Source organism: Rhinoraja longicauda, chromosome 11, assembly GCF_053455715.1.
Source record: "Rhinoraja longicauda isolate Sanriku21f chromosome 11, sRhiLon1.1, whole genome shotgun sequence".
NCBI classification, from domain to species: domain Eukaryota; kingdom Metazoa; phylum Chordata; class Chondrichthyes; order Rajiformes; family Arhynchobatidae; genus Rhinoraja; species Rhinoraja longicauda.
In genome coordinates, this window is record NC_135963.1 from 59606526 (window position 1) to 59625161 (window position 18636).

The 18636-nt window shown below is 43.2% G+C and overlaps 2 protein-coding genes across 2 annotated transcripts in view; one reads left to right on the forward strand and one right to left on the reverse strand.

Annotated features, from left to right (window-relative positions):
• LOC144597970 (adhesion G protein-coupled receptor D2) overlaps window positions 1-2105 on the forward strand; it is a 276860-nt gene extending 274755 nt beyond the window's left edge. Inside the window, exon 25 of the mRNA XM_078407825.1 lies at window positions 1353-2105. Within this exon, the coding sequence (XP_078263951.1) occupies window positions 1353-1502 (150 nt within the window). The 3' untranslated portion in view covers window positions 1503-2105. The remainder of the gene's footprint in view (window positions 1-1352) is intronic.
• Window positions 2106-8261: 6156 nt separating this feature from the next.
• nr5a2 (nuclear receptor subfamily 5, group A, member 2) overlaps window positions 8262-18636 on the reverse strand; it is a 164336-nt gene continuing 153961 nt past the window's right edge. The window contains exon 5 of the mRNA XM_078408066.1: window positions 8262-8630. Coding sequence (XP_078264192.1) covers window positions 8383-8630 — 248 coding nt within the window. The 3' untranslated portion in view covers window positions 8262-8382. The remainder of the gene's footprint in view (window positions 8631-18636) is intronic.

Here is an 18636-nt window from a genome sequence, read left to right on the forward strand (position 1 = left end):
GCTGCCTGACCCGCTGAGTTACTCCAGCATTTTGTATCTACCTTCGATTTAAACCAGCATCTGCAGTTATTTTCCTACACGTTTAAACCAGCATCTGCAGTTCCTTGCCTCTCTGGTAACATACTGCACCTGTTTTATGATACAGGCGTGAGTGGCCTGAGCTTCCGAAGTAGGTTCATGGTCACGCCAGGAAGTGTTGGAGCACGTACTTGCCAAATTGGCAACGAGCATGTAGGGTCAGGAAATGGAGGAGTTTAATGCATCTTATATCAGGGCATTGTGCAGAGCAGAGGTTTTAAAAAGACCGAAGAGAAAAACAAGATTAAAAAGACAGATAACCTGAGAATTGAGTTTACACTGAAGTCACCTTTAAAAGGATGACATCTTTTATTTAGTTGTTCTATTTTTTTTGTCAATGTACTGCTTGGGCTTTCGATTGTATATAGCCTTGAATCCTTTATGATGTGTCTGTACAATTTAAATACCACTGGAAGGTTTTGTGCCTGAAGAGGCTGAATTGTGTATTTGTATTTGAATCTGACAGATTGGTTTTCTAAAGCCTGACCATTGTTCTGTTAATTAATGGAATGCTGGAAAATGTTGTCATTGGGCTTCAGAGATTGTTACCATTGAATGGAAGGAGAAAATATAAAGCTTCCTTCAACGCATTCTAAAGAACATCTCAAAACGCTCTGAATGTATTTTTATAGAAATATAGAAAATATGTGCAGGAGTGGGCCATTCGGCCCTTCGAGCCAGCACCGCCATTCAATATGATCATTCAAAATCAATGCCCTGTTCCGACTTTTTACATTTATTTTTATTGGCATTAGATGTAAACCACATTATGGCATCTAGATATTTTTGTCTTCAATAGAACTTACTTTGCAGCCGTTATAATGTTATAAAAAGCCGCAGCATATGGAAGAGACTGAAAATGTGGTTTTTATATTAAAAAACAAGTTTTATTTTTCAATTCGTTTTTCAAAAAATACTGCCCCAAATGTATATTTTTTACAGGACACTGCAATAATGTTAATAATAATTTATTTAGCATTTATTTTCCAGGTGGGAACTTTGTGGGCATTCAGAGAAATCCAGACAACGTGGGAATAAATGTGATATTTGCCATTGAGTTCTTGTGTTGAGGATTTTCAGTGAAACAGGTGAAAACTCTCAGAATAGCGCAAACCAATTAAAAGGGATTTGAGATTGGCCACCAAGACAGCAGATCACTCATCCGTGACGCTTTTGAAAGATAGTATTAGTTTCCGGGACATTTGAGCTCTTAAAGAGGACGAAATGCTGCTTCTCGTTTTAATTCGACACCTTTTTTAAAAATCTACCCACAGGGTTGCAAAGCTGCTGGCACACTTCCCGACGGACAGGAGAACAAGGAAGATGTTTGCAGCCTGCACGTTCCTCTGGAGCTTGACGACCACTCTTGCCCCTCGCTGAATGTCACGGCTGTAAAGCGAGTTGGCAGCTTGTATCTGGACTGATTAAACCAAGATGACAGGGTGTCCTTCTGACTTGTGTTGCACACAAGGTTGCGAAGTAACAGTGCTGCAGCGGAACCTTGGTGTGTGGAGCCGAAAGCTCTTGAGTGTCTTTAAAAACTCTGGTAAAGCAGATTGATGATGGGCGTTCTGTCATCATTAACACTCAGGCACAATTGCCATCGTTCATAAGACCAAGGAGGTTAGTCTCCAGTTTAGCTGCAACTGTGTTCCACTTGACTAAAACACATCAGACCAACAACAATCCTTCGGGGAATGGCATTTTGAGTTTTTACTGTGAACAGTGTTAGCAACTATTATTTATGGCTCTTTATCTCATATCTGGAACGTGACTCCTGACTGAAATAATTACTCAAGTTGAAGTTAGCAAAAGTAACGATTGTGTGAGTCATAGTTATTAACGCTTGTAGTAAAAAAAACGATGGTCAAAGTCATGCGATATATATAGCAAGGGAGTACAACACGACCTGAAGTAGCAGCAAATGTAACAGTGCATGTAACTGTCTTTAATATCAAGCAGAGAGTGTCCCTTGGATTGACCTTGGAATTACTCTGTATCTGTTTTACCAAACATTAAAAATTATTCGTCAATAATCACAAAACGATGGACTAATTCTTGTTGGAAATGCACAAATCTGAAGCTAGATCAAACTGTGGTGCTACATGAAGCACTCGTTTTATCATTTGATAATACGATAAGCTAATATTATCAGATACACAAAGGAATCTGAATGCTACAAATATTTTTTCGTTAGAACCTGCAGGATTTACCACCAAGATCCAATTTGTGGAGAAGAAATGTTGCAAAGCCTGTGATGTATCGATATTTGGGACGCGCAAAATTAATTGTCATCATCTGCTTTTTTATAGCGGTTAAAATCTATCATAACAATTGTAATTATGATAAATTAACCGAGGAACATAACTCAAAGGACTTTAAATTCTCCAGGCAGTGGTGAGATTTACGGCTTGCCACATTATTGTCACTTTCTACATGACATACATTTAAAATGGATTGCATGTGTTATGAATATATTGTAATGGGTCACGTGTGTGTGACCCTCGATTTTGTTCTGCAGTGAGTGGGATCATTTGTCTATGTAGCATTGAAATAATCCTGGGGTTTCACTGACTGGAGGTACTTTTGTAAAGAAGTACTCTTGAAGTTTTAAAGCATAATTAATTCTGCATGGGTTTTAATGCTGTTAACTATTCCACAGACTGACTAGATGTGTCACGGGTTTCAAAAGATAACATGCACAAATGTATCTTTATCCAGAACTATATAATGAATTATAAACTGACCTTGAAACCTTAGATACCTTGAATTATAATAAGTATCCTAGTGCTAACACTTGCGGATTAACTGTAGAGCAGAGAGATGTGTGGTTAATGTTAGTTGGTAAATTATGAATAAACTAGTTCCTTATAGCCACTGAAAGGATAATGCAGAGCATCTCATTTCAACAGTCTCCCGATGCATTAGCTTACAAATTCTTTATTATTTGAGTCATAGAGTGATACAGCGTGGAAACAGGCCCTTCGGCCCAACTTGCCACACATGTCCCAGCTACACTAGTCCCACCTGCCTGCGTTTGGCCCATTTCCAAACCTGTCCTATCCATGGACCTGTCTAACTGTTTCTTAAACGTTGCGATAGTCCTTGCTTCAACTACCTCCTCTGGCAGATTGTTCCACACATCCACCACCCTTTGTGTGAAAAAGATACCCCTCAGATTCCTATTCATTGGAAGAATGGAGATTAGAAACGACATTTGAGAGTAGTGAGGGTAGAATTAGGATTAACGACTGAGTTTCCTGTTCAGGAAAACAACTAACATTCCCTGCAAAACCGTTCCGTTATTCCATAAGCGAAGCCAGGCTTCTTGCCTTTAGTTTCTGCGATTCTGCTCGTTCTCTCAGTACTTACTCCATCAGAAGTTCTGTTCTCAAACCTAAGAATATCCTTTATTGTTCAAATTTAATATCCCATTCTTGTTGCACAATTTAAAGTAAAATAATATTTTGTTAGCTTTCTCTGTAGCTGTTTTGAGTTTGAATGCTGCCACTTGATCATCTTTCCACAACCTCTTCTCAGCTGAAACTCTGAGCCGGTCAATGTTGGTCTGTCATAGTAATCAGTACTTCAGCTACTTCTCTTTCCACTCGAGTCATAGAGTGATACAGTGTGGAAACAGGCCCTTCGGCCCAACTTGCCCACACTGGCCAACATGTCCCAGCTACACTAGTCCCACCTGCCTGCGTTTGGTCCATATCCCTCCAAACCCGTCCTATCCATTGTTAGCTATTGAGGTTCCCAGCATTTGCCACATGTTTTAAACCTCTGCTAAATATTTTGGTCTCAGAAATAAAGTGAGCTCCTGTATACTTACAGGTTGACTAAAGTATGTTTAACTTTACTTCATAGAAGTACTTAAAATCATGAGAGGCATCGATAGGGTGGACAGTCAGAATCTTTTTCTCGGGGTGGGAACATTAAATACTGGAGGCATAGCTTTAAGGTAAGAGGGGCGACTTTTCCTTTTACACAAAGTGGTGGGAGCCTGGGACACGTCGTCAAGGGTAATGGTGGAGGCACGTACAATAATGGTGCTTAAGAGGCTTTTAGATAGACAAGCAGATATGCAGGGAATAGAAAGATATGGATCGTGTATAGGCAGAGGATGCCAGTTTATCTTGGCATCATGTTTGGCACAGACATTTTAGCCTAAAGAACCTGTACTTTGCTACGTTCTATGCATAACAGGTAAGACAGCACCAGAGAAATTGTTCAAAATATTTAGGACATCAAACATAAAAAATAGAAACATCGAAACATAGAAAATAGGTGCAGGAGGAGGCCATTTGTCCCTTTGACCCAGCATCGCCATTCATTGTGACCATGGCTGATCATCCACAATCAGTACCCCGTGCCTGCCTTCTCCCAATATCCCTTGATTCCGCTAGACCCTGGAGCTCTATCTAACTCTCTTTTAAATTCATCCAGTGATTTGGCCTCCACTGCCTTCTGTGGCAGAGAATTCCACAAATTCACAACTCTCTGGGTGACCTCAGTTTTAAATGTCCTCCCCTTTATTCTTAGACTGTGGCCCCTGGTTCTGGACTCCCCCAACATTGGGAACATTTTTTCTACGTCTAGCTTGTCCAGTCCTTATATAAATATATGTTTCTATAAGAACCCCTCTCATCCTTCTAAATTCCAGTAAATACAAGCCCAGTCTTTCCAATCTTTCCTCATATGACAGTCCCCCCATCCCGTGGATTAACCTCGTGAACCTACACTGCACTGCCTCAATAGCTAGGATGTCAATGTAGAAAGTTTCACAGGCTCAGCCTAGGTGACTTAGAGTTATATCCCAAACTTGGGCTTGTAAGACTAATTACAAAAGTGCAAAAACTTGCAGAAACGAGTTTGAAGGGATGCTCGATAATCAATTAGAATAAACTATTTTCTAGTAAAGATCTGTGTGAGGCAGTGATCGAATATTTTGCTGCTGTGCTTTTGATATGTTACGCATGACACAACAACCCAGTTTAACATATAGTGGAGTTTTAGTTTTTAGTTTTAGTTTAGAGATACAGCCCGGAAACAGGCCATTCGGCCCACTGAGTCCACACCAACCAAAGATCCCCGCACACCAACACTATCCTACACTAGAGACCATTTTTACATTTACCAAGCCAATCAACCTACAAACATGTACGTCTTTGGAGTGTGGGAGGAATCCGAAGATCTCGAAGAAAACCCATGCGGGTCACGGGAAGAGCATACAAACTCCGTACAGACAAGCACCCATAGTCAGGATCAAACCAAGGTCTCTGGCGCTGTAAGGCAACAACTCTACTGCTGCGCCACCGTGCCACCCTATGGATTTGGATGTGGATTTTGTGCAGTCAGATAAAGGATGGTCATTACTTTGTGGGCGGAAGGGTCTGTTGTGCGGTACTGTTCTATGTTCTAACTAAGTAATTGGGTGTGTGTGAGGGAATGAGTGTTCAACCTGCCAACCCTTCCTTTGACAGACAGCGAGGAATGAGGTTAGTGCACTGTGCAGATATCAATGTAAGTAGTAATGTACAGTGTTCATTTTATTTCTCTTTGGTACAAAGTAACGCACACACAAACAACATGACAACGGTTGTGGACTCAACAAGCGATATGCCGTGCATATCATTATTTATTGAAATACTGAAAAACTCCATCAGTGTAAAGAAACTGTTGGCCAGAAATGACAGCACGCCATTCCAGTTGCTATATTGTACATTGAGAGATGGGTGGAGTATCTGCACACTGACGGTGGGTTGAATGGTCTGAAATCCAAAGGAGCCATAGAACAACAGCCTACATGGAAAGTACTGATGAGACAGAATGTCTGTTCACACAGTGTAGCACAATCATAAAACAGTAAAAGCTTAACATCATTTTGTGTTCTCTGCATCCTTTTATAGTTACTGCCAGGGCTCGCCAGATGAATCATTTTACCACAGCCTAGTTCGTTAATGTACAGTCTTGGGCAGTGTGAAAGGAGCCCTTCTTTGGCCTGGCAGTGTCCTTGAAATCGCAAGGTAGAACTGTTCTGATTGAATTCTAACACTCTCCAAAATAACTGTAAACAACACAAGAGAGAAGAAGCTTCACGAATGTTCTGTAAGACATCAGTAAAGGGATTTCCTAAGACCTGAAGCAGGCAGCTAAGAGTATAAAGAGGAGCCACACGTCTCACTCTCCACGTAGTAGATAAAGCTTGTTCAGTGCTTACAGTATGTCCATTGAAGTAAGTATTACGGTTTTACATTCTGCACTGCAGTAAGACCACGGAATACAGAAAACATAAGCTAACTACAGTCTTTGGTATAGAACATATAGTTTACAAGACAATTTATTATTTAATGCACGATTTCAACTTTAAAGCTTTCTGCTTAGCTAAAGATGAAGCCATAATTCACATCATTTGCAACAGATTTATCTTTTTTTTTTACATTATCTGATTCCTACTATATATATAATATATATTTAAACAAACTGCTCGATTCTTTTTAAGATATGTTTGTCCCTGAACTGGCTGTAACTGCAAATTTTTGAAAGGTGCTACAGTGAACGTATGCAGTTATTTGGCTTTTGTCAGTCGTGCTCTCTTCCGCAGAGAGATGAGACAACAGAGAAATAAATAGTAACGTAATTCTCTGCACCGTAAACTATGATGTACAATATCAACCGAACTAGTCCAGTAACAAAGCCAACAATCCTGACAAAAAAATCTAATTGTTTATACAAGTGATTATTGTGGCCAAAGGTTGATCTGTTGAAATTAAAAGCCTTAGTGAGAATTCCCTTTTTTGATTTTAGTGTCTCACGACATAAAAATTAAGTACTGGTAAAAAAGTTACCGATCAAACGTAATGAAGGAAGTCATTGCTTTGCAATTCATATCATCACAGTTCTTCACAGAGGAGCTCATAAATGTAAACACCTTCGTTGCTGAATTTGCAATATTAATACTTCAATTATATTCTTTCGCATATTCAAGATTCACAGAAATAAGGCAACGCTCTACTTAACTGTGACATCACAAATTTAATACTACAATGCTAAGTATTAAGAGTTGTGAATGTGAAATGAGCCTTTGACATCCCAGATCAGTTTACAGTTGGCTTTTCCTTCTCCCATTATTGTTCTGTGGCCAGGCTTGGCTCTTCAAACAGCGTACGCACTCTGGCAAAGGAAATCTAACGGGTACGTCAAGCTAATTACTTGACAGATGGTTCCTTGCAGCCTGTCTGGGCCAAACACAGAGATGGGCTCTTGTGATCTGAGCAAACTAATGGAGAATGAAGCCATTTTAGAGTCAAGCCTTCAGATCCCGTATCAAGTACCATACCGACAATCATCAGGGACACTTTCTTTGGGGAAAAGGAGGGACGGAGGAGGTTGATGAGAGCTCGTTACTAACACCGGCTTTGCTTCCAGTCCCACGTGCTTCAAAACCTCTGGGCATCTTGGTGCATATGAGGCCCCAACTGCGTTACCAATAGTGCACAAAGCCCACGCGTACTCTTAAACTTCCCAGAATCAATGGTCTATCTAAAGAGACGGGAAATGATGATGTGATATTAATCTGACCAGTTTGACAAAGTGAACTGGATATGAGTCAGCTCTTCCTTAAAGGCCTCACAGAGGTTTCCTTGTGGAGTGGAGGGTAGGGTAGGGGTGGGGGGTAGGGTGGGGGTGTGGGGGAGGGTAGGGTGGTGGTGGGGGTGGGGTGGGTGGGGGTGGGGTGGGTGGGGGTGTGGTGGAGGGTAGGGTGGTGGTGGTGGTGGGGTGGGGTAGAGTGGGGGTGTGGGGGAGGGTAGGGTGGTGGTGGGGTGGGGTAGAGTGGGGGTGGGGGTGTGGGGGAGGGTAGGGTGGGGGGGTAGGGTGTGGGTAGGGTGGGGTGGGGAGGGTAGGGTGGGGGTGGGGTGGGGCTGGGGGGGTAGGGCGAGGGTGGGGTGGAGGGAGGGTAAGGTGGGGGGAGGGTAGGGTGGGAGTGGGGAGGGTAATGTGGGGGTGGGGTGGGGGGTAGGGTGGGGGTGGGGTGAGGGTATGGTGGGGGTGGGGGGGTAGGGTGGGGGTGGGGCGGGGCTGGGGGGGTAGGGCGGGGTGGGGGGATGCATTGAAGGTGTGATGGGATCACTGGATCAGATTCCATGGCTATAGCCTGATCCATCTCATGCCTAATGACGAACAGATCTCGTTGTGTTGTCTCCTTGCCACAATGTGTCTTCTGTGTTCCCATTTAAAGTTACGATTGTATGGTGCAGGCCAGAAGGTTTTCTGGAGGTGCAGAGGCCCTGGGCTTGCAGCCTATGCTCGTTTGGCATGCAGCATTTCAATGAGTAGGTTGTTGCAGGGTACGTCTCCATTTAGGTGCTTGTAGTAGAGGTATTCTTCAGCCTGCATGCTGACCGCTCGGATCTCAGGTAGTCGTAGCAGCACCTGCCCAAACTTGTCTGTTTGCTGAGGATAATTACATATCGTGTAGTCCAGCAGTGCAGCGTTAACCTGCTCCTGTACACTTTCAACCAGGTGGTAGTTCTCCAGGTTTTTTACATCTGCAAGAAACAGTTGAACCCCGATTAATATACCAGCTAAAGCAGTCTGAGATAAATTAATAAGTCGTAGGCGCAGAATTAGGCCATTCGGCCCATCAAGTCTACTCCGCCATTCAATCATGGCTGATCTATCTCTCCCTCCTAACCCCATTCTCCTGCCTTCTCCCCATAACCCCTGACACTCGTACTAATCAAGAATCTATCTGTTTCTGTCTTAAAATATCCATTGAGAGCCTCCACAGCCTTCTGTGGCAATGAATTCCACTCGAGATGAATGAGGGCGTGGTGGCAAGAATGCATTTGCGTTTTTCTTTTCCAATACACAGTGTTTAATTAATAACCGCAAATGTACTCTATTCACAATGATAGATGATGCAGTCACCAGTGGCTTTTTTCTCAACTTCCAATTGCAATGAAGAAAGGAAATAAAATGATGCATTTTATTTAAAGGTTAAAAACGTTACAGTATTACAGGTGAAGGCCAAATCATTGGAAGAATGTGCTTAATAATTGGAATCCGATTACATTAAACTTTTTTTTGCTTTCAAGTGCAGGTTTGTGAGAAAGATAATGCTGTTGCCTTTCCTCTGTGTGTCAGAGGAAAAATGAACAGAGGCAAGTTGCGGTAAGGTGCATTTAGTGAGACTTGGAATTACATTAACCATTCTAATCCCACCATATGATGTGAGGGGAGTATTCTGAACAATAATATCAAGAAGCAGTCCTTTTTTATGCTGCCTATATTTCCAAAATCCCTGCAAGTTTTAATGTTTGACTAATCGGCTGAGCTGATATTGAATTAATATCTAAACATTTTGCTGTAAATTCTGGTTGAAACCTGCCGATCTCCTTATTTTGATCCTCCGTGTCTCAGTGACTCTGAAAGCCTTTGACCTGTGCACACATGGCTAATGAGCCATCTGGTACGGTCAGATGGCTCATAAAAGAATCGTCGGCACAAGCCTTTGGACGGAGATGCTTTCTGAGTGATGAGTTGCAGGTAAATGAAGTGCATGTCCTTCACGAGGGACACCACATTGGAATACCCTTTGACCTCATGCCAACATTAAAAAGCACATTTGAAATTCCCCCTTTTCTAATGGCTGCTGAAGTGCTCCTAATCCTTACTGGTTTCCCATGGATAAAAGGACAGTATGAAAGGAATCAAACGTTAAAATGGTCTTTTTCACCTCAGACTACTGCCTGTGCCAGTAACAATCAAAGCAACCTTAAGATTCCATAATCTTGTAAATGTTCTGCTTTTCTGTAATTTCTGATTTGTATAAAATGCCATTAGAAGTACATTGGATGCAGGGTCCTTGAGGAATGCTTTTCCCCCCAATACTTTTTAAGTGAAAGCAACTCCTTCATTGAAATCCAGACTATAGCAGATTATACTACAAAGATATTACTGGGCTGCAGTTTTCTCTCTGCCTGTGGCCCAAATTCGAACCTTCGTGGTATTCAAGAATTGGCCACTGATTTTTCTATCTATCAACCGTAGGGAAAAAAATTAAATCAATAGCAGTCATTACTTGCTCCGTGGGTTATAACGAGATGCCAAACCTCTATTGTGTTATCAGCTACTCATCAAACAGCCCAAACCCCCTCTAATTATTGTTACATAAGATTAAATTCTGGTCCTGCAGAGTCAGGCAACTTTATTAATTGACTTGATTACTACCAGCTCAGCTGTGAGTGACCCTTTTTATACCACCAACTGCGCGGAAAAATTGCACAATATTCATTAAATATTTCCCACCCGTAACAGAGAGAGAAAAAGAGGCATATAAAATCAAATCACCAGGAACAGCAGATACAGTTTAGAAAAATAACACAAAGTGCAGGAGACTTTTAGCATGAAAAATCAAGCATAAATCCAAGAGGCTGATTATGAAGCCTGATTAAGATATGAATTATTATTAACCAAAGCCATTGGGAAGCAGAGTTTCTGTGACTCACTGTGTTTAACATCCTCTATAATCCATGAGATATTATTCTGGGATTGATGAATATTTGCAAAACCCAGCCCCTCTAACCTGTATGTGTCTATCCGCGCACATTAATAGTGCAAGGCAGATGATTATCACTTTAGAATCTGTTGTTCAACACAAATGCCAGCGAGCGATTGTATCTCTGTTTGCCAGTTTCATTGCGTGGTAGTTAGATCTTTGAGTGCTCCACGCTAACGATTATAATTTTAACATGTAACATTGTAAAACCGCACAACACAATTTCTGTATTGAACCAACGCAAATTGTTCTTTTGATCATTTAAACCACACAGCAGTTTCACAATACATGAATCATTTAGAGTCATAGCGTCAAATATATCTTTATCCACAACTATGTCATTAATTATAGGAAGTATCCTAGTGCTGAAACTTGCTGATTAACTGTAGGACATAGAGATGTGGGTTAATGCTAGTTGGTGAATTATGAATAAACTAGTTCCTCGTAGCCATTGAAGGGATATTGCAGAGTGCCTCATTTCAACACTCTCCTGATGCATTAGCTCACTAATTCTTTATTCATAGAGTGATACAGTGAGGAAACAGGCCCTTCGGCCCAACTTGCCCACACCGGCCAACATGTCACAGCTACACTAGTCGCACCTGCCCACATTTGGCCCATATCCCTCCAAACCTGTCCTAATCATGTACCTGTTTAACAGTTTCTTAAACGTTGGTATGGTCCCTGCCTCAACTACCTCCTCTGGCAGCTTGTTCCATACACCCACCACCCTTTGTGTGAAAAAGTTGCCCCTCAGATTCAAGTCAAGTCACCTTAAACCTATATCCTCTGGTCCTCGACTCACCCACTCTGGACAAGAGAATCTGTGCATCCACCCGGTCCATTCCTCTCATGATTTTATACGCTTCAATAAGATCACTCCTTATCCTCCTGTGCTCCAAGGAATAGAGTCCCAGCCTACTCATTCTCTCCCTATAGCTCACAACCTCTAGTCCTGGCAACATCTTTGTAAATCTTCTCTGTATCCTTCCCGGCTTGACAACATCTTTCCTATAACATGGCGAACGTTTCTGAAACATTTTCTGTCGACTTTTGTATCTGATCATTCTTGCATCTTACTTGGTGACACATGAGTGCAGCTCTGTGCTGTTTCGTTGCTGCAGCTTGTGAGAGAGATTGCAAACTCATGATGCTGCATCAGGTAAAGATGCCAATCTCAATGGAGCCCCTCGGTAAGCAACAGTCATTTCTAAAGAAGGTACAGACAGATACCTGGTGAGGGGCAGCACAGTGTTGCAGTGGGTAAAGCCCCTGCCTCACAGCGCCAGAGACCTGCATTCGATCCTGACCTCAGGTGCTGTCTGTTTGGAGCTTGCACGTTCTCCCCGTGACCACGTGGGTTTCCTTCGGGTGCTCCAGTTTCCTCCCACATCCCAAAGCCGTGCGGGTTTGTAGGTTAAATGGGCCTCTGTAAATTGACTCCTAGTACATAGGGAGTGGATGAAAAAGTGGGATAACATAGAACTAGTGTGAACGGGTGATCGGTGAGGACTCGGTGGTCTGAAGGGCTAGTTTCCATGGTCTATCTGTAGACTAAACTAAAGAAAGTTGGATTGTTATTTAAGGCTTGTTTAGATTTTAGATTTAGATTTAGAGATACAGCGCAGAAACAGGCCCTTCGGCCCACTGGGTCCGCGCCGCCCAGCGATCCCCGCACATTAACACTATCCTACACCCACCAGGGACAATTTTTACATTTGCCCGGCCAATTAACCTACAAACCTGCATGTCTTTGGAGTGTGGGAGGAAACCGAAGATCTCGGAGAAAACCCACGCAGGTCACGGGGAGAACGTACAAACTCCGTACAGACAGCGCCCGTAGTCAGGATCGAACCTGAGTCTCCGGCGCTGCATTCGCTGTAAGGCAGCAACTCTACCGCTGCGCCACGTTTGTTCCACTCCAAATGTACTCACGAGTTTGACCTTGCAGAATATATCATCAGTTGCTTCACCACCATTGGTGACACTAAATCCTCTTCAATTGTCAAGTGGCGCTTTATAATATGGAGCAATACCTTAAACTTCCACTGTTTAATGCTGCTTTCCTGACAAAATATTCTCAGTAGCTGGGTAATGACACAGAGATGTGCGTTTTTGCCCTGTGGCCTCACTTTGAAGACCTTACCTGATCTCACCTTCTACATCAGCATCTTTGACAATAGACAATAGACAATAGGTGCAGGAGTAGGCCATTCAGCCCTTCGAGCCAGCACCGCCATTCAATGCGATCATGGCTGATCACTCTCAATCAGTACCCCGTTCCTGCCTTCTCCCCATACCCCCTGACTCCGCTATCCTTAAGAGTTCTATCCAGCTCTCTCTTGAAAGCATCCAACGAACTGGCCTCCACTGCCTTCTGAGGCAGAGAATTCCACACCTTCACCACCCTCTGACTGAAAAAGTTCTTCCTCATCTCCGTTCTAATTTGGTCTCCAATGAACACATAGAACAGATATGATAAGATATATGATAGCACTTAATTTATCCCAGCAGGGAAATTGGTCACAGTACAGTAATTGGTCACAATTGAGACCAGTACAGCACAAAAACAGGCCCTTTGGCCCACAATGTTGGTGCCGACCACTCATATCTGCCTGCATATAACCCATATCCCTCCATGCGTCTAAAGAAAGTCTCAGATGCCCCAATCACCACCTCTGGCAGCGCATTCCAGGCACCCACTAATCTCTGTGTTTAAAAAAATCTCTTTTAAACTTTCTCCCTCTCATCTAAACTTTCCTCCTCTCACCTTAAATCTACGCCCTCTAGTATTTGATTTTACTAGCTCCATGGGTTGTAACGAGATGCCAAGATTGGTTTTGAAAAATGTTTTGGCTGTCGATCCTTTCAATGCCTCTCATAATTTTACCTACTACTATCAGGTCTGGTGTTCCAGAGAAGACAATGCAAGTCTTCCCAACCTCTCCCTGTAGCTGAAACCCACTAACTCAGGCACCATTCTGGTAAATCTCCTCTGTCCCTTCTCCAAGTTCTTCCCATCCACCTTGTAATGCGGTGACCAGAACTGCACGCATTACTCCAAATTGCATGCAATACTCCAATCATGATGTGCAGGAAGCAACTGCAGATGCTGGTTTAAACCAAAGATGGACACAAAAGGCTGGAGTAACTCAGCGGGACGGGCAGCACCACTGGAGAGAAGGAACGGGTGATGTTTCAAGTCGAGTCCCTTCTTCATACTGAGCGTCATGATGTCAGGTTAAAATATCCTGCTATGTGAATCTTTTCAACTCTCCCCCCTCAGCCCTGCCACAAATCATCGCGGGTTAGTTAACAAAGTTTTCCAACGTCCTGATCTGCACTGTGAGGTGGGGCTACTTTTAGTTTTTAGTTTCAGACATACAGCGCAGAAACGGGCCCTTCGGCCCACCAGGTCTGCACAGACCAGAGATGCACCTCTATCCTGCACATGCTAGGGACAATTTACACTTGTACCAAGCCAAGTTACCTACAAACCTGCATGTCTTTGGAGTGTGGGAGGAAACCGAAAATCTCGGAGAAAAGTCACGGGGAGAACGTACAAACTCCGTACAGACAGCACCCGTAGTCAGGATTGAACCCGGGTCTCCGGTGCTGCAAGCGCTGTAAGCAGCAACTCTACCACTGCGCCACCATACTTGATCCGTGGTTCAGGACTTGCTCCTGCTGCCTCAGTCATTCTCGTTCAGTCAGTGTTTGAAGCTCCCCACTTGTATCACAATGCCTGCCATGTTTAATTGATAACTTCTTCGCAAAGCTCAGAGTGATGTTAACGATCAGGAGAAAACCTTTGCGATCTTAGTTTTTCACTGCAGATTTATGGTTTGGATGTTGTTTGATATTTTCTTCAGGGTGGGCCCATTACTCTCTGTCCCGCACCCTGCACTGTGATTGCACCCCACAGGATTGGTGTCTCAACAATCTACTGACTTAATACAAAACAAGTGCCTCACACATTAACGATTACCTGCTCATATATGCATTACCCTCTATTCAAGACTGCATTAGGAATCTTCTGTCATATCCCAGCCCATCTGCATAATTGATCATCTTTACATAGACTGGGGCCAATTTACTTTCAGCTCATTATTTGCTGCACAGCTTTACCCTGTCAGCACTTTTAACAGTATCGCTATTCTGTAATATTCATGTACTGTAAGCTGGAGAGCTCCTGGACTTTACAGCATCATTTTCCAACCATCACTACCTCTAATAGATAGGCACAAAATGCTGGAGTAACTCAGTGGGACAGGCAGCATCTCTGGAGAGAAAGAATGGGTGAGGTTTCGGGTCAAGGCCCTTCTTCAGACTCTTCAGAGATGCTGTCTGCCCGCTGAGTTACTCTAGCATTTTGTGTCTATCTTTGGTTTAAACGAGCATCTGAGGTTTCCTTCATACACATCACTACCTCTATATCTATTATTTCACTAGCTGACCAGCCTATTCTGATCCACAAAGCCAAACTTCACAATTAGCGCCAAGCAGAAACATCATTTGAAAATCCAAATAAACTTCCCCCAATTATCCATGCCTGCCTTAACAGACTAAATATTTGCTACAAGATCTTTACCCCACTACAAGTGTTAGACTGGTAACATCAGGGTCAAATTCTCCTCTGGAGATAGTTGATAGTTTGATGGTTACCCTGATGTAGGAAAGAATTGCAGATGCTGGTCCATGCCTAAGATAGACCCAAAATGCTGGATAAACTCTGGAGAAAAGGAACAGATGTTGTTTTGGGTCAGAACCCTTCTTCATAAGGGTTACCTTGGTGTTGGCCAATGTAGAAAGTTTAGTTTAATTTAGTTCAGAGATAACAGGCCCTTCGGCCCACCGAGTCCATACCGATCAGCGACTAACACTTTAATACAAACTAGGAACAATTTACATTTATACTCAACTAATCATCCCACAAACCTGCACGTCTTTGGAGTGTGGGAGGAAACTGAAGATCTCAGAGAAAACCCACGCAGGTCATGGGGAGAACGTACAAACTCTGTACAGACAGCACCCATAATCGGGATCGAACCTGGGTCTCTGACACCGTGGGCGCTGTAAGGCAACAACTCTACCGCTGCATCACTGTGCTGTCCGTATACATTTCCCTCCTACAGATCAAATCATACGGTGTTAATGCACATAGGTGATACTGAGTAAGGACCAGGCAATCACAAGCCACGGCCTGCTGAATAGAGCAGTAGATTAACAGCATTTGTCGGCACTGGGCCTGTACTCACTGGAGTTTAGACGAATGAGGGGGGACCTCATTGAAACGTACAGAATAGTGAAGGGTTTGGATAGAGTGGACGTGGAGAGGATGTTTCCACTAGTAGGAGAGTAGGACTAGAGGTCATAACCTCAGAATTAAATGACATTCGTTTACATAGAAACATAGAAAATATGTGCAGGAGGAGGCCATTTGGCCCTTTGAGCCAGCACCGCCATTCATTGTGATCATGGCTGATCGTCCCCAATCAATAACCCGTGCCTGCCTTCTCCTCATATCCCGCTCCCGCCATCCCAGGGATCAATCTCGTGAACCTACGCTGCACTGCCTCAATTACAAGGATGTCCTTCCTCAAATTAGGAGACCAAAACTGTACACAATACTCCAGATGTGGTCTTACCAGGGCCCTATACAACTGCAGAAGAACCTCTTTACTCCTATACTGAAATCCTCTTGTTATGAAGGCTAACATTCCATTAGCTTTTTTCACTGCCTGCTGTACCTGCACGCCAACGTTCAGTGACTGGTGTACAAGGACACCCAGGTCTCGCTGCACCTCCCCCTTACCTAACCTAACTCCATTGAGATAATAATCTGCCTCCTTGTTTCTGCCGCCAAAGTGGAAAACCTCACATTTATCTATATTATACTGCATCTGCCACGCATCTGCCCACTCACTCAACCTGTCCAGGTCACCCTGCAACCTCCTAACATCCCCTTCACAGTTTACACTGCCACCCAGCTTTGTGTCATCCGCAAACTAGCTAGTGTTGCTTCTAATTCCCTCTTCCAAATCATTAATATATATTTTTAGGAAGGAGATGAGGAGGAATTTCTTTAGTCAGAGGGTGGTAAATCTGTGGAATTCATTGCTACACAAGGCTGTGGAGGCCAAGTCCGTGGATATATTTAAGGCAGAGATAGATAGATTCTTGATTAGTACAGATGTCAGAGGTTATGGGGAGAAGGCAGGAGAATGGGGTTAGGAGGGAGAGATAGATCAGCCGTGATTAAATGGCGGAGTAGACTTGATGGGCCGAATGGCCTAATTCTGCTCCTATCACTTATGATCTTATGACCTTCTCCCACCTGAAAATGGATGTTATCCACTCACCAAGTGCAACAAGAGCCATCAGCCGTTGACTAGCTGAGAAAGCACTGACCACCCGCAAAGTTACCAGCAAATTGCAGTGGGAAAATATCGTACCATTGAGTCCCTCATCTGCGCGTCATTTTATGCCAAGAATACCAGCTATAGTTGCAGAATGTATTCTCATAAAAATATAGTTTGAGTTTTTTAATCATCATGTTATTTAATCATTCAGATAGCATCCCTTAAACATGAAGCTGCATCATTTACAGAACACCGGACTCTTGCAGTCATGTTCGTAGCACTGCATACACTATTAAATGTGTATTCATGTATTTTCCCACCATAAATTTCCACAAAGATTTATAATGGGGATTATAATTACAGTATGACATGTTAACAGCTGTTTCCATTGTAAATGTGAACGCAGGAATTTATGAGAGAAATATAAAGGTAATATTGAATTATGCTGGTCGTTATTGCCCAATTATTCCCTCTGCACTAAACCCTCTTCATCGGAAGCCCATGCTTTCTCCAAACTTGTCACATTCACCCTTGCATTAGATTGATCCTTTGTGCCATCTAATTCTATTATAAATTCCTGTATCCACATTTATAACTAAAACTGTCTCTGTACAGCTGAGACACGGGCTTTGAAATGGAGATTGAATTGTCCTGTGTAGCCTGGCCCTAACATCTCCTGCCCTTCAGCCTCGTTTCGCCTGAATATTACACTGTCCTAGAGCGCAGTTTCTCAGAAATCCACCTACAGAAAGTCAGTCGCATCTTCACACAGTGATTCACAAACAACCGAAGGCACATCACAGCACTCCCTGTCCATTTTGTACTCGCCTTTCACCCTGAAATTTAAATCTACTAGTTATTGGCATAGTTAGGTGTGATTTTATGTGTTTCAAAAGCACCCTAAAATATGGAGTGTGTAGGAAGGAACTGCAGATGCTGGTTTACACTGAAGAAAGACACAAAATGCTGGAGTAACTCAGCGGCACAGGCAGCATCAATGGAGAGAAGGAATGGGTGACGTTTCGGGTCGAGACCCTTCAGTCTGAAGAAGGGTCTCGACCCGAAACGTCACCCATTCCTTCTCTTCAGAGATGCTGCCTGTCCCACTGTGTTACTCCAACATTTTGTGTACATCCTCTTTAATTCACTGTTAACCTGACCACTATTGCTGACATTTTGTGGGAAGCATTTATTCACAAAATGCTGGAGTCACTCAGCAGGTCAGGCAGCATCTCAGGAGAGAGGGAATGGGTGACGTTTCGGGTCGAGACCCTTCTTCAGACTGATGTCGGGGGGCCGAGACAAAGGAAGGATATAGGTGGAGGCAGGAAGATAGAGGGAGAACTGGGAAGACGGAGGGGAAGAGAGGGACAGAGGAACTATCTGAAGTTGGAGAAGTCAATGTTCATACCAGAACATTGATTTCCAATTTCAGATTCAAAGATTGGCATCGGGGGAACCTGTTGGATTTAGGGTTGAAGGTCGCATTGCTATAATGTTTGAAATGCATAAACGTGCACATCCAGGGATGAGCGAAGACCGGGCAGAATGAAAGGGAAGAGTATCGAGTATAGAAGCTGGGAGGTCATGTTGCAGTTATATAAGACGTTGGTGAGGCCTCATTTCGAGTAT